Genomic DNA, 23,088 nt, shown 5'->3' with positions numbered 1-23,088 from the left:
TTACATTACTTAATACATAATCAACTAGTATAAATTAAAAAAAAAAGTTATCAAGTAAAAAAAAAACTATAAATTTATACAAATTTCTTAAATTTTTGAGAGAGGAATTAAAACTTTCCTCTCATTTTTTGCCTCCCCTGAATCTAAATTTTTGTTGATTCGCTTTCAGGTAAGTTTATAATTAGAAAATTCTAACATTTACCAATGATTATAGACTAAATTAAAAGAGTACAAAAAATACAAGGAACTCAAATAAATAAATAAATAAATATATATATATATATATTAGAGAAAACTATTGAAACGTGGAAAAAGGAAATCAACAATAAATTTTAATCCTTTCCCAAACAGGTCCTTGAATTGATACGCTGGCGATAAGATACCATTCCAATGGCTGCTTCGCTTTCTGCTGCTACCGCAATTCCACGCCCAAGCATTAGCATCATCAATTCAATCTCTTCATTCAACTTCTCCAACTGCTTAAGCACCGGTATTCAACCGCGAAGCTTCGTCATCAAGTGTGAATCAAGTGCATCGGCAGCGGACGAGACGCCGCCGGCAAAGAGCCGGAAACTCGAGATCGGCTCCCCCGTAATCGTAGTCGAGGCTCCCAAAATGATAAAGACCGCAGCCTCAGTTCCATGCCTGCGGGTCAATTCCGGCATAATCAACCCCGGCGACGTTGGCAGGTGAGTGGCCGATCGGCCGTCCTCCTCTCTCTTCGGCATTTCTTCGAACATATTATGTGCGTCGCCTGTAACCAATTCCTGTTGCGTTGCCCTAACATGTATGCTCGAACAGAATCGTGTCGAGAAAACCTAAAGACGTGTGGGCCGTGCGGCTTAAAGTGGGGACTTACCTCATCGATGGAAGGTATTTTAAACCATTAGAGCTCGATCAGTAGCTTTATGAGGCCGAATAGGGGTTCAATTTGAAGGTTCTGAGTTTCGAAATCCACCTTCCATTTTCATTTCCTTTTTATTGATTGGGATGAATGGATGATGATCTTGTTATGCAGACCACTGTCCATATCTATGCCATGGAATCCTAACTCGATTTCTTGATGCAGCAGAAATGCGACTTAACCATACATTTAGGAGTCTCCGTCCGGAATAATTCGTAGGTTTTCCCCCTTTTTAATAATTCGTAGTTCTACGATAGTATATTGACTTCGTGGAATTCACGATAAAATTCAAACTATTAAGTATACATATTAATTTATCAACGGAAAGCTTACTTGAGCATCCTCATTTATTTATTAGTAAAAGTTGTAATGCACGGAAGAAAAATTCAACTTCGGGGTAGAGATTTCAAACATTGATGTTATAATTACTTAACTAGTCAAGTGATGCAAGACAACTTTTATTTATTTTAAATCATGCCTAGTTCATAATATTCAGTAATGAAGGGTTAATAATCTACGTGCTCACTCGATACATGTATTATCTACAAATTACTTACTAAAGCTATATAATTGTCACATTATCATATAAAGATCTACCGGTCAATATGTACCTCGTACATTTAATTGTTTAATATTGAATATGTTTAACTTATGATAAAAGGTTATCACGAATTACATATATATATATTTTTAACATATCACACGTTATTTTAATTGATATTAATAAGTTATTTTATATAATTGGCTATTATTATGAGTTATCATTAACCATGGTTAATTATGCAACTTAACCCTGTAAAATTAGCAAAGTATAGTTTTGTTGTTAAGAAATCTTACTTATTTTGAGGTGTCGTAGATTCTAGTATTAGCTCTATAATTGTAACGTAATATTCAAAATAAAAATAATTCAACAACTACCACATTAAAATAGAAAAAACAAAAATCATACATATCCAACCATAAATCAATTAGTTAAACACGTATTTAAAGAAAGGGAAATAGTTAAGCATATTTCAAAAATCAATTGGTCAAGGCGTCTCTAACTCTATATTCTATAGGTCAAGGCATCTCTAATTCTATCTTCTAGATATAATGTTCGAATAATCACTAATACGTTCAGTGTTATACTATAATAAAAAGTAGACAATAAATAATTTTCAAAAACGAGATATTTGTAATTATTTTTTGCTAAATTACAAAAACTACTTATGAACTTTACCATTCGTTTGAAACATACTCGTGTCCTTTAAAAAGTTCTAATATTGCCCTTTACATTTATAACATTGATGCAAATATTAGTTAGTATTATTTAACATAAATGGTTGACTTTGACCTACAATTTATCTTAAAAGTTTTATTCCTTCATTATCAATAAAGTTTGCTTATTCGTTGTCTACTATTTTTTACCATAATACCTATTTTAAAAACGACTAACATATGAAAAAACGAGCATAGTTTAATTGACATATATCTCACGTTGTGAGTTCGATACCTCACCCCCACATATTGTACTAAAAAAATAACTAACATATTTCCATATTTTATCTATTTTTCATACACATTCAAAGCGAGCTTTAAATACCACGTCGTTTGAGATTATTACACATCAATTTTATTTTTTAAATATTAACGAATGTTTCATAAAATAGTATTTTTGAAATGTGTACGAAAAGTCTCAACAGTATTACTCAAACATTTGAAATGATATAGATATTTTTTATGGAAAAAACTTGGCTCCTTAGAGGTTTTTTTTTTATATTTTTTTTAGGTAAGGTCCTTAGAGTTGAGGAGAGACTTTCTCTTTAATATCATTAAATTTTTTACAACTCATCATATTTTTAAAATTTTTGCATTTATCTGTTCAAATATTTAATAGTGTTAGGGAGAAAGTTTCTTCAAAACTTGAGCAAATTTTTTTATTTTTTTTTTAAATGTAGGGCAAACTAGAGGGAAATTGAGATTTTTGTCCCTCCTCTTAATTCAATTTGGACTTCTACTCCCTTTTTAAAATCTATTATTCATGACCCCTCTCTTCGCATTTTTGATTCATTTTTATTTTTTTAACTTGGTAAAATTACCAAAATATCTTTATTAGTAAAAAAAAAAAACAAATTTCTTCGCAATATTTTTTTTCCTCCACCAAAACTCACCCTCTTTTTAATTTGAACATAATATGGAAAAAATCTAAACTTTTTAATTTAACAGTCAATTACAAATCTAAAAAATCATACTTTTAAACTTGAAAAAACAATCACGAATGGTAAAAAAATATAACTCAAATAGTCAATTACCAATTTAATATGAAAAAGATCTATTTAACCGTTTAATATGGAAAATCAAATTTAAGTAATTACAGCATAAAATTATAAATCTCCATATCTAATTTGATTACATAAATCTCGACATTAAATACTAAATATTGCATTAAATGGTAAGAGTGCCTAAGAATAGATATTGCATTAAATGGTAGTAAGAGGGGCAGTAATTAAAAAAGGAAGGTGTGTGGATCATGGGTCGGGATACATAGCTCGATTTTTTTTTAGACACTTATCATGCAATTGTTTTTATGCAATTATGGATTTGTGTGGATTATGTTTACTTATTGATTTTTCTTTGTGTAGATTATGTTATTGGTTTTAAGATTCTTAAAATTCAAATTAAAAAGAAATGACGAGGTTTAAGGTGAGAGATTAGTGGGGAAGAATAATTTTACTTTTAAAAAATAGGAATATTTTGATAATTTTACACAGATAAAAAGTGAAAATGGTCGTAAATTAAAATGGGAGGGGTCAAATTAGTTTTTTTTTTTAAAGGGTGAAAAACCAAATGAATTATTGCATGGGTTAATTTCTGAAAGTGTGGATACTTGTAATTTAGATTTATTTATCTAGGGGCAACTAGAGGAATGACTATATTAAATAGTTCTACTTGAAAAATGGCCAAAAGTATCCAATATCAAAAAAATGGCTATATGAGACAATTATACTTCAATACTAGAATTTAATATAGACAAATATACCCTCCCACCAAAATAGCTAAATTATCCTACTATTACCCCTTAAATTTTGTGGCAAAAATACCCTTGAAACAACTTTTTGCCATAGCTTAATTTTAGGAAATAAAATAGTGAATTAAAGTTCAAATTTTTCAAAAATAAAATCTAGATTTAGAAATTTCAAAATTTCAAAAACAAAATCGGTTAAATGAATGATTTGAAAAAAAAAATATATATATAATGTAGAAAAATATGAAAAATATATGGCCTAATAAAACGTAAATAAAAGTGGAAAATGATTAGAAAAAATAAGATTGAAAAATCAAATCCTATTTTTAAAACTATGGAGGGGGTAGCTACATTGGGAGACACGAAAATTAATACCAAACTCGCATACCGTCTAATTCTTGCCAAAAAAAACGTAATCGATAAAAAAAAACATATAAAAAAGGTTACAAATAAAGGTAATGACAAACTAGAAACGTGGTGAAGCACCTGGACGAGGATGAAGCTAAGGTATTTTCTTATTTATACGTCGTATAAAATGATACTTACGTGGTACTGAAAATAGTTTACTTACACTATAATGAGTGACTTGCACCATTTCATTACTTAGTTTTTACCATGGTTAAAGATAATCTCTATCTAATATATGGTAAATAAGCGTATAGACAGAATAAAGAAAAAATGCGTTAGACAGAATAAAGACAGAGTAAATAAAGATACACACAGTACCTGGATTTTTCTTGACTGCAAAAGACGAGATGAGATCATATGATTGCTCACTATAATGACTCATGAGGAATGAGACTCATTTTCCTTTCCAATCATCTTCCCTATCTTCTACTACTTTCTCTCAACTCTCAATAATTATATTACCTTAAAAATCGATTATTCCAATGTTTGCTTCTAATTTTTGCAAATTAGGACTCAAATGCACAAATTAAAATGAGATTCAAATGACACCATCCGCACATCCAAAGAATCAAGCTAGAGTAGAGCTTCACTTCGAATGAATATGACAACAAACAGTTTGGATGACATATTCTGTGGCAGAAAACTATAAGGAGAAGAAAAAAACTTTCGGTTCTTGTATTGTTGAGTTGAATTCTTCTTATAATCTAAATGCTTACCAGATAAATTTCGATCACGGAATCGGAGACTTGAACTTTACAAGTCATTCTCTGCTTGATTTGTTGATCCCTCCATGTCTAAATGATGGGTTGATAAAAAATGGGAATTGATGAGTGTAATAATATTTAGAAGATGTGATTGCAACATAATTTACTAGTTAGGTTTGTTATAGATTTTAATTAGATTATATGTTGGAGACAAATTAATAATATTTTAAAAATGTTTGAATGATACAGGCAGATTCGGTTGTTTGATAATGTAGATTTGGTAGCTATAGAGATTTTGCTGGTTTGGTTATGGAGAGATTTTAGGGATTTGGTAGTTTAATAATGTGATTTATGGAATGTGGGTGGTTGAAAATTGGAGGGGTAAAATGGAGAAATGATGCAAGGGAAATATGAACATGAAATGTGCGGAGGGGTAAATTCAGGAAATCAACTATGGTCATATATCCAATTTACGAAAATTTTAGTCATTTTTCATTATGATATCGGGTAGCAATTTCTTAGGATTTCCCATTTTTCTAAACGAACAATGTTACAAAGGGTCGAGCCCAATAGACATCCGCGTGGAGGATGGGCCCAACAAGAAAAGGGCTTAATAGGCCCAAAAGTGATGGAGCGGAGTCATAGTCCATTGCAACTCAATGGAACGAAATTCCGAAAGTGCCCATTATATAATGACGAAGTAGACATTCCTCGTTTAACACTTTGCACTCATTTTGGTTTTCCCCACCCCCAACTCTCTCTTCCAAGGCTGCAGAGACCATGACTGTGATGACTCCCGCTCCGGTCGATGTAAACTTTCTATCTCCACACCTCTTTCCCATCCTCTCTCCTTCTTCTTCCTCTCTCTCTCTCCGTCCTTCTCTGTTCTGTATAATTCAGATGTAAACCTTACTTTCTTGCGAGCTTAGTCAATCGTTTATGTTTTTTCCCTCTTGCAAATTCAAGTATTAACCTTAATTTTGTTCTCTATCAGTTGCCTGCTTTTCATCATTTATAGAATCTTCTTGCTGGGTAATCTAGGGCTTTGCGTTCAATTTCTGTCTTCCTTCCACTCCGCTGCAATTTTGTTATTGTCCTTGCCGACTGGCCTCTGGATTTTACAGAGATATCTGAACTAATCAAGATTTGGTTTCGTGGATCCGATTGCTTTCTTTAATTTGTGCTTCCTCTTTTTTCCTTCACAGCAACAAGAGGACGAGGAGATGCTTGTACCGCACTCGGATTTGGCCGAGAATAATCACCAACCTATGGAAGGTTTACTTCCATCACATTTGATCTGTGCAATTATCTCCCCTTACTAATCGAATGTTTTTTTTCTTTAGCTCTTGATCTAATTGAATTGTTTCGTTGTTTGAGATCATTTCGTGGCTGTTCGCTTTGCTCAAATAATCTGGAAATTTTGAGCAGAAGTTTCCAAATTGGCTACTGTCAAACTTGTTTTGTTCTTCTATTCTTTGCTTCTTCTTCTTCTTCTTCTTCTTCTTCTTCTTCTTCTTTTTTTAAAGAGTTGCTACAGATTTTCTTAATAGCTTAATCAATGCTAGACGAAGGTATGCATTGTCATATCAACTGCTATTTTTGGGAATTTAGTTTTTGTGACAAATTAGTTTACTATTTCTCTATCGGTGTTATACTGGAGGGGTTTATGTGGATTTTTCTTTTAAGTATAAAGTCTGGAAAGTGCGTTCATAGTCTCAATTTATATTAACAAAATTTTAAAGTTTTCCCATTTTTGTTTCTCTATCCTGTGCAAACCACTAGTTGTTCCACAATCTGAAACGGGAGCCACAGTAGAGAACCAGCCCGTCGAGGATCCCCCATCATCGAGATTTACATGGAGAATTGATAACTTTACACGGCTCAACATAAAGAAGCTATATTCTGAAGTCTTTATTGTTGGTGGATATAAATGGTATACTTTCTTTTCATTTTCGATACTATCTTTTACTTCAATATATATATTTATGTGCGCATATTTAACAACTAAGTTATTCCAACCTCTTTCATTCAGGCGAATACTTATTTTCCCGAAAGGAAACAATGTAGATCATTTGTCTATGTACTTGGATGTTGCTGACTCTGCAAGTTTGCCGTATGGGTGGAGCAGATATGCCCAATTCAGCTTGGGTGTCATCAATCAAATCCACAACAAATATTCAGTGAGAAAAGGTTCATTCTCAGTATTTTTTTTAATTATAAAATTTGGGTTAATTTATTGGCAATGTCATAGACTTATGCACTGTGATTGTGTTGATATTTGTTTACTTTTGAAAAATTGGATGCATTTTTTTTTAGTAAACAAGAAGAGGATATAATGTAGTTATTTGTGGGAGGGGTTTTTCTCCACCCTGCCCTTAGGCTGTTCGCCCCTTTTGATAATACAACCTTTTGCCTCTTATTAAAAAAAAGAGAAGATAATGTATATTTCTAAAGTTGTACAAGGATTCAAATACATTTAAATATTAATTCTATACAGCTGTTCTTGCTGGAACGACTTCCTATTATGGTCAAGAACTTGAGTTTCCTTTACTACTATTATTATTGTGTTTTTCTCTCTTCTGTTGACTCACCCTATTATGGTCAAGGACTTGAGTTTCTTTTATGACTACCATTATTTTTGGTTTTGTTCTTCTGTTTACACACCATTTGATAGTGTAGTAATCCAGCGATTGATCTTTTTATGACATTATTCTACTGAACAATTGCAGATACACAACACCAGTTCAATGCAAGGGAAAGCGATTGGGGCTTCACGTCGTTCATGCCCCTCAGTGAATTGTATGACCCTACCAGAGGCTATCTTGTCAATGATACCCTAATAGTTGAAGCGGAGGTCCTTGTTCGAAGAGTGGTCGATTATTGGACATATGATTCAAAAAAAGAGACAGGTTTTGTTGGTCTTAAAAATCAGGGTGCAACATGTTATATGAACTCTCTTCTTCAAACTCTTTATCACATTCCATATTTCCGGAAGGTCAGTGATTATGTTGTTTCTTCAGGTCCTATTACCTTACTACATCAATTTGTAGATATAGATTAGAATCTATCAATTTTAGTTACTATTTTTTAATCATGCACCGTGTTCATTCCCTCATGAGATTTACAAACTCTAGTTTAACATTGAAAATAAGTCAATCTGTTTGAACTATTATTTCAGGCTGTGTACCATATGCCTACCACAGAAAATGATATGCCATCTGCAAGCATCCCTTTAGCTCTGCAGAGCTTATTTTATAAGCTCCAGTACAGTGACAGCAGTGTAGCAACAAAAGAATTAACCAAATCTTTTGGATGGGACACATATGATTCTTTTATGCAGCATGATGTCCAGGAATTGAACAGGGTTCTATCTGAAAAACTTGAAGATAAAATGAAGGTAAATAATCCGACAATGCTCCCCTTCATAATTATTGTAGGATGTACCAGATAAAATATATGACCACGATTCACAAGCTTTCCTTATAGTAAAGAAAGAAAGGATTGCATGCCATGACGATCTTTATGATCCAAAGATGTTAAAAGGCATTCACCATTACTTCATTCATTGTACAGGGAACTGTTGTGGAGGGAACTATACAGAAATTGTTTGAAGGGCATCACATGAATTACATTGAATGCATAAACGTGGACTATAAGTCAACGAGAAAGGAATCATTTTATGGTAATAACTCTTGGGTTTAGAATCAATATGACCATGCATGGACTTCATTTCTTGTTTGTTGGACAGTGATAATACTTTATAATGTTTTAATTGCAGATCTTCAGCTTGATGTCAAGGGCTGTCGTGATGTGTATGCTTCTTTTGACAAGTATGTAGAAGTAGAACGCCTTGAGGGTGATAACAAGTATCATGCAGAGCAGTATGGGTTGCAGGTTGGTTGTATAATAGTTTTATGGGACATGACAAATCATTCATTTGAACAGTTTAAATAATTTATCTTAACTAGTTAAGCAAATATATCGATATCACTTCAGTTAGTGCTCAAGTAAGTTTAGTGACTCAAATTCGGGCAGTGAGTATCAAGACCTACCTTTGTGATTTTTATTTCCCCGTTCCATTCACAGTCGAGTGGATTGTGCGAGAATTGTTTCAGTCTTTTGTCCAAGGTTTTCATATTAAAAATTTATAGTTATAGGATATCTTGATATTGATTTGGATATGAGGGACAAATAGGTGTCCTATGTGTGCAGTGCTCTGTAGTTGTTTTTTTTTATAAGAAACATAGAGAATGCATTCAAATCAAAAGAGCCCAAAAAGGCAAAGACAGCCTAAAGGCGGAGGGTAGAGGAAACTCTCCCAAAAGAAACTATATAATCGCAGCCTTCCAATCTTGTAAAATAAAAAAAGACTGTAGTTACAAAAAACCTTCTTATTTGTTAGTCTTTGATATTTATTCTCGGAAGCACTTTCAGCTCCAAAGGATTCATATTTGGAACAACACTAGTTTCAAGTTGAGTTTGGAGAGCCAGATTGGGGTTTAAACGTAGTATAGATATCATATGTCAGTTTCTTTTACAGAACCAATCCTCACACTGATCCAAAGATCTCACTAGAAGGCACCCCAATGGGCATAAATAGAAAAATACGGATAATTACAAAAATGTTTATAGAGGGAAGGATAAAGGATCCTCACACCAGACCAAAGAGCGTACTAGAAAGAACCGAATTAGCTTAAATAACGAAAGAAGGATAGTTATAGAACTGGATACTGTATGAGCAGAGCACCAAAGAAAGGGCAAAGCTTTTGCAGAATCCTCAAATATGTTATTTTCCTTGAAAGAATCTTGCAAATTTCTTCTATTTGTTTGAAATCATAGTTACCAAAGAATGGATTTTCTTGCATTGATCCATAAAATCTTCCATTTTCTCTTGAAAGTAATAAAGTATAGCCGCACCACACATAATTTTGTCAAAGAGTTGCTTTTAAGGTTCCAGGGGAACTCTTTGTAAACTAAAGATTTGTAGCATTGGGCACCTCCATTCAAAAGAGGATGGCAATCTAAGAAGAAATATCCCATTATTTCATTATCATTTCTGCAAAGGGTGCACCATGTTTGTGATAATTGGATACTTGAATGAATGTTTGGGTTTCTATCATTACTGTTAATTTTTTTTCAACTGTGGCTTCCAAAAAGGAAATGAAATTTTCTTGAATCCAGATTATGCTACAAAACTTCACTAGTTCAATTTTAAAAAAATGAAACCAATTTTCATTAGGATTTCATTATTTCAATGTGAAGTCGCTTCTTGGGTGGAATAAAAGTACAAGCCCAGAGCAAGTTGCCAAATCCTCCTTCCCTATACCACATTCTCAAAAGAGATATTCACTAGCAACCTTTTTTGGCATTTTGAACAGAGACTTGTGGTATGATGGGAACTGACTACTGTCAAGTTTATAAGAAATTGGCAAAGCTAGATATTGTGTGGTTTTAGAGTTATTTCTGCTGCTGCTTTTTTGGTGATGAAATAATTTTTTCTGATGGTAACTATACTATAGTATGTGGGGCATGAAAATTTTTCGGTTCTAGGTGGTTTTTGCTTTTGTTTTGTTGGGGTGGAGGTCTTTGATAGAATGTGACTTTTGAAGAGAGAAAAGGTGGAATAAGTATAGTATCTTTCCAGTTTAGTTGATAGATGATAATGTTTCCTTCTGTTGCTTTTGGTGATTTCAGATTCTCATCCTAAATAAATTTCTTTCCATTTTTCAATTTATTGGTTTTTTACCTTTTCCCTCATGTCAAATTACCAATACAGGATGCTAAGAAGGGTGTATTGTTCATCGACTTCCCTCCTGTTCTTCAACTCCAGCTGAAGCGATTTGAGTATGACTTCATGAGAGACACCATGGTTAAGGTCAGTTGCAGATACAGTTATCTCACCATCATTCTTTTAGTGCTTCTTCCAGTGACCCAACAATTGTAAATATTCAAGTAGTTTTGACAACTCGTCCCGTCCTTTAGGCTGTCTTGTTTGGCTTTTTGCTCTTTTGAATGATCTCTTTCTCGTTTCTTATCAAATGTATATACAGTCAAGTTGTTTGGACATTATTATTCGTTGCATTGAATTTATTTAATAGGCATAAGATATTGACTACTTTTTTCTTTTTTCTTCCTGTAAATTGAAAATAAACTATGATAACTGTGGATTATTTTTCTTGTTGTTGACTATGGAATAAGCAATTGTATATACTTTGACTTGCAAAAAAGGTTAGTGTCTATATTTCTTTCATTCAGGCAACCAGTTAGATTGTTTCCTTATGTCTAATTCTGTAGATCAATGGATTGGAAGCCCTTTCTCTAGGTTGGCTTCCTTTTTCGGGGCTGTGTTTTTGTATGCCCGTGTAATTCTGTTTTGTTTTCATTTTTCTCAATGAAAAGTTCGGTTTCTTATCAAAAAAAGAAATTCTGTAGATCAATGATCGATATGAATTTCCCCTTCAACTGGACCTTGACCGAGAAAATGGGAAGTATTTATCACCAGACGCTGATAGAACTGTGCGGAATCTTTACACACTCCATAGGTACTATTGATCTCTGATAATTTGCTCATATGGAGTCACTGACTCTCTTGTCTGTGTGCATGTCCTACCAACTGCTTATGATATTGTCTTTATCTTATTAAATATGAATTTGAAGCTTTTGAAGTCTAATGGTTCTTCAAAAACATGTATTGAAAATTATTTGTTTTTGTTTCAAATATGATGCAAAAAGACCAATAGTTTCAAATTAACTTCTTGTAATTATTTTTTATTTTACGAGTTGGAGGCAAAAATATTATTCTCTCACCCTTTTGGTTCTTAATCACGAATATTTTTGTAACATATTTTCATTATTTAGAGCTTTTTTTATTATTAAAAATTTTCTTGTTGGTTTTAGGGCCAGGCATCTAGTCCCCTTGTTGTACTTTCTATTCTTTAAAGGAAGTTATTGTGGAAGAAAATTAACTTCTGGCATCCTTTTTCCTATTCTAGTTATTTTATTTCTTGAGTGGAAATGACAGAAGGTATTATATTAGTGAATAAGATAGTAGACTTCTTCAAGTTAGAAGATGCTATATTAGCGAAACTTGGTATATGCATGATGATTGAATCGAAGAAGGAAAATAAATGGTAAAAGTAAATCATTTGTTCTTTTCAACAAGATACGAACTTTTCATGGATAGATAAGAAGGGAAAAAAAAGGTAAATCACTTTTTTATTTTTGTTGTTTATTAAATTTCAATTGCTTGAACATAGTTTGAATGTTGTAAAAGTATTTATGTGCCATTTGAATTTATGGACAGGATTTGCATGCTTGTCATAATTATATAGCAGGCCACCACCTTTGCACTTTGAAAACTCTTAATAACTTTTTAACACCTTGTTCGATGTATTTTAAAATATATTATTCAGTTTATTGTTTTATTTTTATTTTTTGGGTTCAGTGTATTGGTTCACAGCGGTGGGGTGCATGGTGGACATTATTATGCCTTCATCAGGCCAACCCTTTCAGAACAATGGTATTTTATGGATTTTATGTTACCGATAATCCTGTCTATTCTTGATTTGCATTTAGCACTTATCGTTTTGTAATCTTCATCATTTTGCTTTGATGGATTAACTCAACTATATGAAATTTCAGTGTTGTAAAAGGAAACAAAAACCATGGAAGTTTGTAATAGCTGTAAGATTGTGGGGATAAATATAAGGTGCATCTGGTCACTTTTTGTTATTTCTTTCTTATCAAGATTTTATACTTACCCGCAGCCCTTTAGAGGCTGCCCATATGATCTAACATATAGGAAATGTCAAAGTCCCAGGTTCAATCCTTTTAATAAGCTTAAAACTAAGAAGTCTTATAGGAACATAGTGTTGGAAGCGTGCATGGTATCCATAAGATTAATTGGGGTGGATCCCCATCAGGATATCCATGATTATAACCAAAAAGGCCTAAGAAGAAGAATATGGCTATCGCTATTGAGGAAAGATGGAAACTTTGTGAAACTCGAAACTAGTTTTTAGATTTCTTTTTGTTTATTTTATCCTTGAAAGTTTGATATGGTACAATTATGTTAGAATTAAATTCCAATAAGCTCAAACAACTGAGCAACTGGCTTATTTTGTGTTGCTCTCACGTGGCATGAACTTTTGGTCTTGCAGGTATAAATTTGATGATGAGCGTGTAACGAAAGAGGATGTGAAAAGGGCACTCGAGGAGCAATATGGTGGCGAGGAAGAGGTATCATTGTTCATCTCCATGTGAATCTTTTCATTGATGAATTAATAATTTTAATTTGTTGCGGATATATTTCTGCTTTTGATTTTCTATCTTTTGTTTAACAGTTACCTCAGACGAATCCTGGATTCAACAACACTCCTTTTAAGTTCACCAAATACTCAAATGCATATATGCTCGTCTATATACGTGAAAGTGACAAAGACAAAGTAATTTGTAACGTGGATGAGAAGGACATTGCTGAACATCTCAGGGTATGGTGCTGTTGTTGCATGCTTCTTAGGTGTGATATCAGACAAATGCAAGCCAAGTAGTAGGATACTTGGTTTGGAAACTAATTAAAGGATTTTGAGCTTCGCTTCTTTATCTCGTAAGGATCTGATGCATAACAGATCTACTTGGTTCCATTATCTTCTAAGGATCTGAAGAATAACAGATCGAATCTTGAGTATTTTAGGTCACCTAAATTCATGGGCTTGTTCATAGAGCAAAATGTTGGGAAAAAATTTGGGTTGAAAATAATTTGGTATCCGAAGCTTGACTTCTAATATATTTTTTTTCTGCTTGTTTTTGTGTTTTGATTCAACTACTTACTTTTACGTGACCAATATCAGGAAAGGCTGAAGAAAGAACAAGAAGAAAAGGAACACAAGAAGAAAGAAAAAGCTGAGGCACACCTTTATACTATCATAAAGGTTTAAAGTTGAATCATCCTCCTATTAGTTTGCAAGCGGCTTTCAATCTTCAACCCTGTGTGTTTATTTGATTTGACAAATTTTCATGGCTATTAGGTTGCTCGAGATGATGATCTAGTTGAACAAATTGGAAAAGATATCTTTTTTGATCTTGTTGATCATGACAAAGTAAGGAGCTTCCGCATCCAAAAGCAAATGCCATTTAACCTTTTCAAGGTACACCCTCTGTTTCACTGCCAGCGCTGTAATCTTCTCAGCAATTTCTGGGTATTAGTAATCTAGTTGGCCAACCTAAATTATTATTATATGTGCAGGAGGAGGTGGCTAAAGAATTTGGTATACCCATCCAGTTTCAGCGATACTGGCTCTGGGCAAAACGTCAGAACCATACTTATAGGCCCAACCGACCATTGACACCTATGGAGGAAGCGCAATCCGTATGTATCTCTTATTTTTTAAATGGGAAAATACATTTATTCTAATGGCTGGGACAGAGCTAGAAGTTCTATAAGGGGCCAAATTTTACATTCAAACTTTTTATATATATATTAAATTATAAAAATTGAAGGGGCAAATTACTGGGGAAACTTTAGAAACTTATTTTTTCTATATATCTAATACAAATTGACGGGGAAATACACCCCCTCCACACTCACATACACTGAGGGGGTGCCTCCCATCCATCTTAAAGGTTTGGTAAATATTATTGTTTTACTTTATAGATGGCTGGAAAATGGCATGGCTTTTTGCTAAAAGCACTGCTTTCATTAAGAAAAATGAACGAGATACAAGTAAAGGCCACACAACACAAAGATGCAAACTGGGAAACAAATAAGGAGAAGAAAAACTACAAAATGAAATACGTGGTGTCTCTTAACAGAAAAAAGAAAATAAAGGAATCTTACCAACTGAAAAGGAGGAATGTCAAAAAAAAAAAATTATGGTCAGAAACTTAAAGGGAATTAGTGTAGCGAGCATCATAAACAAACATCTTCCATGCTTTCTTTATCTTCTGAAACACCCTCCTCTTTCTCCCAAGCCTATTATATGGCTAATCAATCGCTAGCAAACTTATTGTTATTGGCTTCACAAGCAGGTGTGGCTTCTTGAATATACTATTCATTTTAAATCTGCACTTTATGCTTGGGTTGGATGCTGTAGATCTACTTCTACAACTGTTTGCTCCTTGTTAATGGCAGTCCCTAATTTTCTTAAGATGCTCACTCCAAGTCTCACGGTTCATCTCTGGAATGAATAGGTTGGACAATTAAGAGAGGTATCAAATAAGGTTCATAATGCCGAGTTGAAGTTATTACTGGAGGTGGAATATGGAGTGGTAACTTTCTTTTCCATACAAACTTCTTAGTATTGTGACTATTTCCTTGTCCCTATATGTACATGATTTTCTACAATTTCATTCAGGATTCACGCCCTATCGCTCCTCCAGACAAGACAAAAGATGATATCTTACTATTTTTTAAGCTTTATGAACCTGAGAAAGAAGAGCTGCGGTATTTGATACTTTGTTTGTTTTTCCTCCCTACAATTTTATTGATTTGGATTGATGATGAGTTGACATGAGGTTTTACTCTTTTAAATCTTTGCATAATTCTAGATATGTGGGAAGACTCTTCGTAAAGGGTAATGGGAAGCCTTTTGAAATATTGACGAGGTTGAATGAAATGGCTGGTTATGCTCCAGAAGAAGAGATTGAACTTTATGAGGTTTGGGGTTCATGCTTCCTATTTATTGGTTATAATAAAAAAGCTAAATTTCTATCTACATACTTCATTTATTTATTTTTTTTCCCCTTTCCTCTGTTACTTCTTTCCTCTCTTATTTAATAAGAAATATTTATACTGATTAAAATTTAAATGATGTAGCAAAGGGGTGAGTTTGAAAAATTGAACTGATTTACCTATATGCACAAATAAAATTAGAATGATGAAAAAATCTAGGACACTGGAAGGATAGCTCTAATTACTTCCTGCAAACTGCATCTTTTTCATTCCATGAAATTTCTCAAGGATTCCCTTATGCCAACTACTGCCTCCTCTGTACCCTTTTTCCTCTTTCCTTGGTTTCCCCTCCTTGATACAAGAAACATTATTATTTAAAAAGAAATGTCATTTTCCATTTGCTGCATGTTTTATGTTGAAGTAACCAAGAAGGAATTTAATGAAGTTGTTTGAATTTCGACTGATTTCTTGTAATCCATGGAGATCACAAGAGTTCCTCTGATTGATATTGATAAAAATAAATTCATAATTACAAAAGAATTTCATGATAGAAAGTCATCGCTATCTTTTTCTTTATGAACACGTGTACCATGGTTTTTATTCCTAACAAGTGTGTATATTTCTTGTAATCATTTCTGATATTCTTCCTATGGTCATTATGTCTATGTACTTATAATTAGTAGAGCTTCCAATCATATTTCACCTCTTCTTAAGCCATCTATGTTAGTGCAGTTTGTTGGCATTGTTAGGAAGACTTCCATTGAAATTTGAGTTTCCTGGTCTTCAGATACTCGTAACATAGATTCCTGTTTTAAAATATGACCACTGATTTTTTGTGGCACTAATTAATGATTAAAATAGATATCCCTAAGACATGCTTTATTTCAGGAAATTAAGTTCGAGCCCAACATTATGTGTGAACCTATTGACAAGAAATTCACATTTCGAGCAAGTCAGGTAATGGTTTCGTAAGTGCAACTGTGTGCACGTTTTAAAGTATATACAGCTGTTATTTAACCAATTGTAATTTTTTGGATGTAGCTGGAAGATGGAGATATTGTTTGCTTTCAAAAATCCCCTCCAGTTGAAAATGTAGAACAGCATCGATATCCTGACGTTCCCTCATTTTTGGAGTATGTGCATAATCGTCAAGTAAGACATCATGTTTAGTGGAACTTCGTTTGTGTCATATATTCCAATGCCTGCTCCTAAAATACTAGGGATTGCTAATTTGTCTTGGCAGGTATATTTTAATCAGAGAATCTCATTTATGATGTTAAAAATAATTTTTGGAAAAGGGAAAAAAACTAAATTATTTGAAATAGGAAATGAAACTATGAAGGACATGATATATTTTGATATACAAGACAAATTTTGAGTTATTGTTATTCGTGCTAATGATTAGTATCCTTTTAGTTGTTGCTCTTAAACTATAGGTGTGCATGTTTAAAATTTTGAAATCTGTAAGATTCGCAGAATGAAGTTTGAGTTACTGTTATTCCATGTTAAAAATTAATATCCTTTTAGTTCCTGCTCTTAAAAATTAGGTTTGCATGTTTTAAATTTCTCTTTCTCCTAGGTCTAATGAAGAGAGTTTGAAAATCTTCAAGGCCCCTGATCTCAAGTATTTTATCCTTTTATGGTTGATGGAAGTTAATAGTTTCACAGTGATGTATTCTTTGCTAACTCAATAAATACACTTTTTTGTGGGAAAGAAGGGAGTAGGTTTATTACAGAAAAGGAAATATAATAGGATTAGTAATTCTTTCTTAATATACCCAAAGTTTGAAGAAATGAAAGGAAAAGGAAATTCAAACTTATAATGATCGGGTAACAAAACCCATGTGCTGAATTGGGCTCCACTTTGATGTCAGGAATCTTGTTAGCATCATTCAGTTCTGTTCTCAACCGACAGTGATATTCATATTGGACCTACAGCTTAGAGTAATGAGATATAAAATTTCTTATGCTGTTCCATTAATCAGGATATAATTTGGTATATTTGTGGGCACCTTATATTCCTTACTGTTGAGATTATTCTGAAATTTTAGAGTTTCCTTGCATAGTATATGACGTTTAAGAGTGCTATTCTTGTAATTTTTAGAGTAAATGCATGTCTAGGCTCTAGAAATTACTCGATCTTCCACCTTTCCATTCTTTATTTGTTCTTTGACCTGTATTGAATTATCAGGCAAACCTTTTCTAGCCACTGATTGGTTGTACATTATTGATCTGTGTTACTAGGTTGTTCACTTTCGATCCCTAGAGAAGCCTAAGGAAGATGATTTTTGTCTGGAGATGTAAGTGGTATAGTTTATTCAATACTGTGATACCGATTGTAAAGTGCATTCACTCAAATTAATTTATAAAAAATGGAGAATTTATGAAATACTGTAATTGTAACCGTTTGCGTCTTTGTTGCATTCGTCTTGATTTTTTAGGTCAAAACTTTACACGTATGATGATGTGGTGGAAAGACTCGCCCAGCAACTTGGCGTTGATGATCCATCAAAAATTAGATTAACGTCACATAATTGTTACTCTCAGCAACCTAAACCTCAGCCAATCAAGTATCGTGGTGTGGAGCATTTGTCTGATATGCTGGTTCATTATAATCAGGTAATAATTCCCCATCCCTGAGAAGTAAGCACTATTAATAGTTCATAATCTAATGGTTTTTACCTTATTGGTTGTGGACAGACTTCAGATATATTATACTATGAGGTATTGGATATTCCTCTTCCTGAGTTACAAGGCCTGAAAACTCTTAAAGTAGCATTCCATCATGCAACTAAGGATGAAGTGAGTATATACTAATCAAATTCTCAATTTAGAATATGTTACAATACAAGTATTTGCATATGTAACTATTGTGTGATGCATTTGGGTCTGCATGTGTATGCATGACAATGTATGATTAACTTTTTCCCCCTTTCAATTTTATTTCACGTTATCAGGTTGTTATTCACACGATAAGATTGCCAAAACAGAGCACTGTAGCAGACGTGATTAATGATCTTAAAACAAAGGTATTTAGTTTCTTAACTTCTTGTATCCAAATATATTGTGGGTTGAAAGATATGTGTGATTTTCATATGCATTTTGTGTTTAATATAGTGTACTTGCAGTTTATCTTTTACTGGGGTAGGGGGCTCTACAGTATGCATCTCTTTTTGTGCCATTTGGTCAGTCTTTATTTTTGTACTAACATTTTTCCTTCTTAAATAGGTTGAATTATCTCATCCAGATGCAGAGCTCAGATTGCTTGAAGTTTTCTATCACAAGATCTACAAGGTGTGACCGTGAGAGGTCTTTGCATGGCTATTACTTTATATCACTCATATTGTTCTTAGTTTTTATTCTGCTTATAATTATAAAAAAGCCATTTTTTTATAAACAAATATAGACTTAAAATTTGTACCTTGTTCCTTTATTGAGCATTGCAAACCTATATCTCTCTTCATAGTTTAATCCCTATCATCTCATAATGCAGGTGTTCCCTCCCAATGAAAAGATTGAGAACATTAATGATCAATATTGGACATTGAGGGCAGAAGAGGTGTATATCTTATGCTAGGAAATTTCTTAGATTTTTTAAAATGTGACCTCTCTTAACATTAGTTACTTTGTATTTTTTGTCTACCCTCATTTCCTCCCTTCTGTTTACAGATCCCAGAAGAAGAAAAAAACCTTGGTCCAAATGACCGCCTAATCCACGTGTACCATTTCACTAAAGACACGGCTCAGAATCAGATGGTAAGCATGATGCAATATTCTTGTCTAAATAATTTTCATTTGATGATGATTTAATATTCAGTATTTTGAGCAAATAGGATGATTGCTGAATTTAAATAACCTCTTTAATGACTATTGACTACCGAGTTTCTTTTGTTATGTTATCTATAGCAAATTCAGAACTTTGGTGAACCCTTTTTCTTAGTCATAAATGAGGGAGAGACTTTGGCCGACATTAAATTGAGAATACAGAAGAAGTTACAGGTTCTAGATGAGGAGTTTGGCAAGGTATTTGTTTCTTTTTTCTTTGTAATGTGATCTGTACTTCGGTAGTTAGTACTTCTGCATTCATTATCATCTTGAACGAGTATTATTTACAGAGCTTTTTGCAAATTCATGGTACGGAGTGGCTTTCTTGGAGTAAATAACATTGATATTATTGGTTCATGGTAACAAGTATATGAAACACTTCAGATTAATCTAACCAAGTTTTGCTGTTTGTCTTGTCAGTGGAAATTTGCATTTCTTTCACTCGGTCGGCCAGAGTACCTCCAAGACACAGACATCGTGTCAAATCGTTTTCAGGTTCATCTTGAACTTTAGTTTTTCCTGTTCTCAGCTTTGAGATTGCATTCTAATTTTTTCCCTGTGCATCTGGTTTAGAGAAGAGACGTTTATGGTGCGTGGGAGCAATATCTTGGACTGGAGCACACTGACAATGCACCTAAACGAGCTTATACAGCAAATCAGGTAAAAATGGAATATGCTGGCGGCTAGCTAACATTTGGTGTGATGTTAACTTAATGAAATATGCTTATGAATAATCTTAATGATAATTGCCGTTTCATACTATTTAAAATTTATGCAGAATCGCCATACATTTGAGAAGCCAGTAAAAATCTACAATTAGCAAAAGACGAGAGAAAGACATGACATGACAGGGTTGTGTCTTCATAGAATTAGATGAGTTGGGAAATGTTCTACCACACATTTGGATTTGGTTGTTAAAATGGGCAAGATTGACGAGGCACACTCCACAAGTAAAAGCTGGCGTAGAGTAGCCAGCAGGATTCCATTTTGATTCTGTTGGCCATGTATTCTCTCGCAATGGATGGGGGAAGGACTTTTTCGTCAATGGATGTGTTTGTTTTACTGTCAACCACCTCAGTCCCCTGATCTTTTTATTACAGACGGAGAGGAGAGGTATCTCTTCCCTCCTTGTGACCACGCAAAGAAAGGCCCTCCCTCAGCATCAGTTGAGTTGTAATCTAGTTTATAAACAAGATTTTTTTTGAGTAGCAGTTGAATGTACACAAAGTATAGTTGGGGACCTGAAATATTATTATTGTTATTATTATTTTTTTCCCTTTCTTTTTGGGCTGTTTGTTTTTCCTGATTTTTGTCTAGTCAGAACGGGGGTTAGTAGTTGTAAGTGCTGGCTGTGTATGCAAAACTTGTCAATCAGGCATTTCATTTGGAAAAGTTGTCTTTACTATTTTTGACCAGTAAAGATTTGGAGGTGTTTTACCTGCTTTGCTTACTTGGATTCAACTTCTTGCTCTTCCACATTTCCATTCCCCATGGTACCGCCAACGAGTGGAATCTCTCCCTTTCACCCTGTCCATCTTAGATTGAATTTTTTTCCTTTTTTTTTTTCATTTTGGTGTGCACTGCATGTTCTATTTTTGGCTCAATTACAAATATAGTTTTCAAACTTCTTAATAGGCCGATAAACTTTGAACCGGGTCAAATAGCCTCCGTAAACTTTACAAATTTTGTATTAGACCCGAAATTGTCAAAATGTATACAAAATTGTATTAAATAATCCGGCCGGCTATTATCACTATCAGTTTGTGGTTGGTTTAACTCTTACTGCATCAGCAAATTGACGTTTTTCGAAGCGACACCATATGATATAATGTTGGCGGGCAGCGCAGGTCTATTTTCGAATTTGTCCATTTTGGCGGCAAGCCGGCCAGTCGCCATTGTCTCTCCTTCCTTCTTCTTAACCCTTCCCTGCTTCCTTCCCATCATCGACTCCACTTGACGACTACTGTCATTGCGTTGTGTTGAAGCCATGGCCACTTCTTCTTCTTCTTCTCCTCCATTTGAAGTCGAAGAGTGTCGCGGTGTCCTCCGCGTTTACAGCGACGGCTCCATCGTTCGCTCCTCTAATCCAAGCTTCGACGTCCCTGTCCTCGACGACGGCTCCGTTCTATGGAAGGACCTCCTCTTTGATCTCATTAACCGGCTTCACGTGCGTCTGTATAAGCCCGCTAATTGTTCCTCCTCCACTTCCCTCCTCCCTATCTTCTTCTACATTCACGGCGGCGGCTTCTGCATCGGCTCCCGCACCTGGCCCAACTGCCAAAACTACTGCTTTCGCCTTGCCCTCCACCTCTCCGCTCTCGTCATCTCCCCCGACTACCGTCTCGCTCCCGAGAATCGCCTTCCCGCCGCCATCCACGACGGCTTCGCCGCCCTCCGCTGGCTCCAGGCCCAAGCTCTGTCGGATCACCCCGACCCCTGGCTCTCCCACGTCGCTGATTTTAGCAGGATTTTTATCAGCGGCGACTCGGCCGGCGGAAACATCGCTCACCATCTTGCAGTGGGACTCGGCGCGGGTTCCCCTGAGTTGGCGCCGCTCCGAGTGAGAGGCTACGTTCTTCTGGGGCCATTCTTCGGCGGGACGGTCAGGACCCGCTCCGAGGCGGAAGGTCCCAAAGAAGCCTTCCTGAATCTGGATCTCATCGACAGGTTCTTCAGTTTCAACTTATACCAAGCTTCAACCGAATTTCGTTGCCCTAAGGCCTAAACTAAACGTAGCGAAGGGTTTTTGATTGAGCAGGTTTTGGAGATTGTCGATCCCACCCGGAAGCACCACCGACCACCCGCTGGTGAACGTGTTGGGACCGTGGAGCCGGGACCTGGAGGCGGTGGAGCTGGACCCGATGTTGGTTGTGGTGGGCGGCGGTGATCTGTTGAAAGATCGAGCGGTAGAGTACGCAGAGAAGCTGAAAGAACAGGGGAAGATGATAGAATTGGTGGAGTTCGAAGGAAAACAACACGGATTCTTCACCATTCATCCTAATTCAGAAGCTGCAAACCAATTAATGCTCATCGTCAACCGATTTATTACTCAAAATTCAGGCTGATTAACGCCTTTTCCCTCGTGCTCCCATAATTCCCCAATCTGCTTAATAATAAAATAAAGTTAAGATTTCTGCAAACACAAATGCGAATTGCGAAGCTCGAAGAAGTTATAAAGATGTTTATTTGTTATGAACAACACATTCAAAGTTTATTCAAAAAATGAAACAATTGAAGTAAACAACCGTTGAATTGAAGCCATCTCTACCCCAAAATTCAAACTCTCCTTCAAACAATAATAATAACAAAATACTAAATACTAAATTTATTTTAAATCAAGTTTGAGTTTTTTTAGAAGTAAAATATAATGAATCTTAAATGTATACAATAAGCAAAATAAATAATTTTTTCTATTATTATTATTATTATTTAAAGTACAAAGAATATTGCAGAGGAGATTGAATACTCTACCTATAAATATCTAAGTTCAAATTGAAACCGTAGTTACTATAAAAAAAAATGAAATCATATTTAAATTGGATTTAAAAACTATTTTGCTTGATCAACCTTCAAC

The 23,088-nt window shown here is 34.5% G+C and overlaps 3 protein-coding genes across 5 annotated transcripts; all 3 read left to right on the top strand.

The window, feature by feature from the left end:
• Positions 1-303: 303 nt before the first annotated feature.
• On the top strand, positions 304-1,306 carry CRR42 (DUF3148 family protein). 2 transcript variants are annotated; one of them, XM_022298134.2, is made up of 3 exons: positions 304-689; positions 802-873; positions 1,019-1,306. In XM_022298134.2, the coding sequence occupies exons 1-3, from the start codon at positions 391-393 to the stop codon at positions 1,062-1,064; spliced, it is 417 nt and encodes a 138-aa protein (XP_022153826.1). In that variant the 5' UTR covers positions 304-390; the 3' UTR covers positions 1,065-1,306. The 2 variants fall into 2 exon arrangements, with proteins under 2 accessions (XP_022153826.1, XP_087977148.1); XM_088121022.1 differs by having other exon boundaries at positions 305-689; positions 802-1,306.
• A 4,432-nt stretch (positions 1,307-5,738) lies between these two features.
• Positions 5,739-20,964, top strand: LOC111021260 (ubiquitin C-terminal hydrolase 12). Of its 2 annotated transcripts, XM_022298147.2 has the most exons (32): positions 5,739-5,830; positions 6,226-6,295; positions 6,803-6,953; positions 7,053-7,210; positions 7,750-8,015; positions 8,199-8,417; positions 8,594-8,702; positions 8,799-8,914; positions 10,797-10,895; positions 11,453-11,562; positions 12,465-12,539; positions 13,180-13,258; positions 13,363-13,509; positions 13,870-13,950; positions 14,047-14,166; positions 14,265-14,387; positions 15,209-15,286; positions 15,373-15,461; positions 15,566-15,674; positions 16,578-16,646; positions 16,731-16,841; positions 17,934-17,989; positions 18,131-18,308; positions 18,390-18,491; positions 18,647-18,718; positions 18,918-18,983; positions 19,183-19,248; positions 19,359-19,445; positions 19,596-19,712; positions 19,935-20,009; positions 20,088-20,174; positions 20,293-20,964. In XM_022298147.2, the coding sequence occupies exons 1-32, from the start codon at positions 5,801-5,803 to the stop codon at positions 20,332-20,334; spliced, it is 3,357 nt and encodes a 1,118-aa protein (XP_022153839.1). In that variant the 5' UTR covers positions 5,739-5,800; the 3' UTR covers positions 20,335-20,964. The 2 variants fall into 2 exon arrangements, 1 of the variants encoding a protein (XP_022153839.1); XR_015789333.1 differs by lacking the exons at positions 19,596-19,712; positions 19,935-20,009; positions 20,088-20,174; positions 20,293-20,964 and having other exon boundaries at positions 18,918-18,998; positions 19,359-19,432.
• A 179-nt stretch (positions 20,965-21,143) lies between these two features.
• Positions 21,144-22,713, top strand: LOC111021261 (strigolactones hydrolase CXE15-like). The gene is made up of 2 exons (XM_022298148.2): positions 21,144-22,181; positions 22,273-22,713. The coding sequence occupies exons 1-2, from the start codon at positions 21,502-21,504 to the stop codon at positions 22,577-22,579; spliced, it is 987 nt and encodes a 328-aa protein (XP_022153840.1). The 5' UTR covers positions 21,144-21,501; the 3' UTR covers positions 22,580-22,713.
• Positions 22,714-23,088: the final 375 nt, after the last annotated feature.

This window comes from Momordica charantia, assembly GCF_013281855.1.
Source record: "Momordica charantia cultivar OHB3-1 chromosome 2 unlocalized genomic scaffold, Mcharantia_2.0 BLBB01000002.1, whole genome shotgun sequence".
NCBI classification, from domain to species: Eukaryota; Viridiplantae; Streptophyta; class Magnoliopsida; order Cucurbitales; family Cucurbitaceae; genus Momordica; species Momordica charantia.
This window is presented reverse-complemented; position numbering and strand designations above follow the sequence as displayed.

Bases quoted from the DNA above. Each gene is read 5' to 3' on its own strand.
- LOC111021260 (XM_022298147.2), top strand. From the start codon at position 5,801: ATGACTGTGATGACTCCCGCTCCGGTCGAT. The intron at 13,951-14,046 runs GTTTAAAGTTGA...CATGGCTATTAG, and splicing joins ACCTTTATACTATCATAAAG to GTTGCTCGAGATGATGATCT. The intron at 18,984-19,182 runs GTGTGACCGTGA...CTCATAATGCAG, and splicing joins TCTATCACAAGATCTACAAG to GTGTTCCCTCCCAATGAAAA.
- LOC111021261 (XM_022298148.2), top strand. From the start codon at position 21,502: ATGGCCACTTCTTCTTCTTCTTCTCCTCCATTTGAAGTCGAAGAGTGT. The intron at 22,182-22,272 runs GTTCTTCAGTTT...TTGATTGAGCAG, and splicing joins AATCTGGATCTCATCGACAG to GTTTTGGAGATTGTCGATCC.
- CRR42 (XM_022298134.2), top strand. From the start codon at position 391: ATGGCTGCTTCGCTTTCTGCTGCTACCGCAATTCCACGCCCAAGCATT. The intron at 690-801 runs GTGAGTGGCCGA...ATGCTCGAACAG, and splicing joins AACCCCGGCGACGTTGGCAG to AATCGTGTCGAGAAAACCTA. The intron at 874-1,018 runs GTATTTTAAACC...CTTGTTATGCAG, and splicing joins ACTTACCTCATCGATGGAAG to ACCACTGTCCATATCTATGC.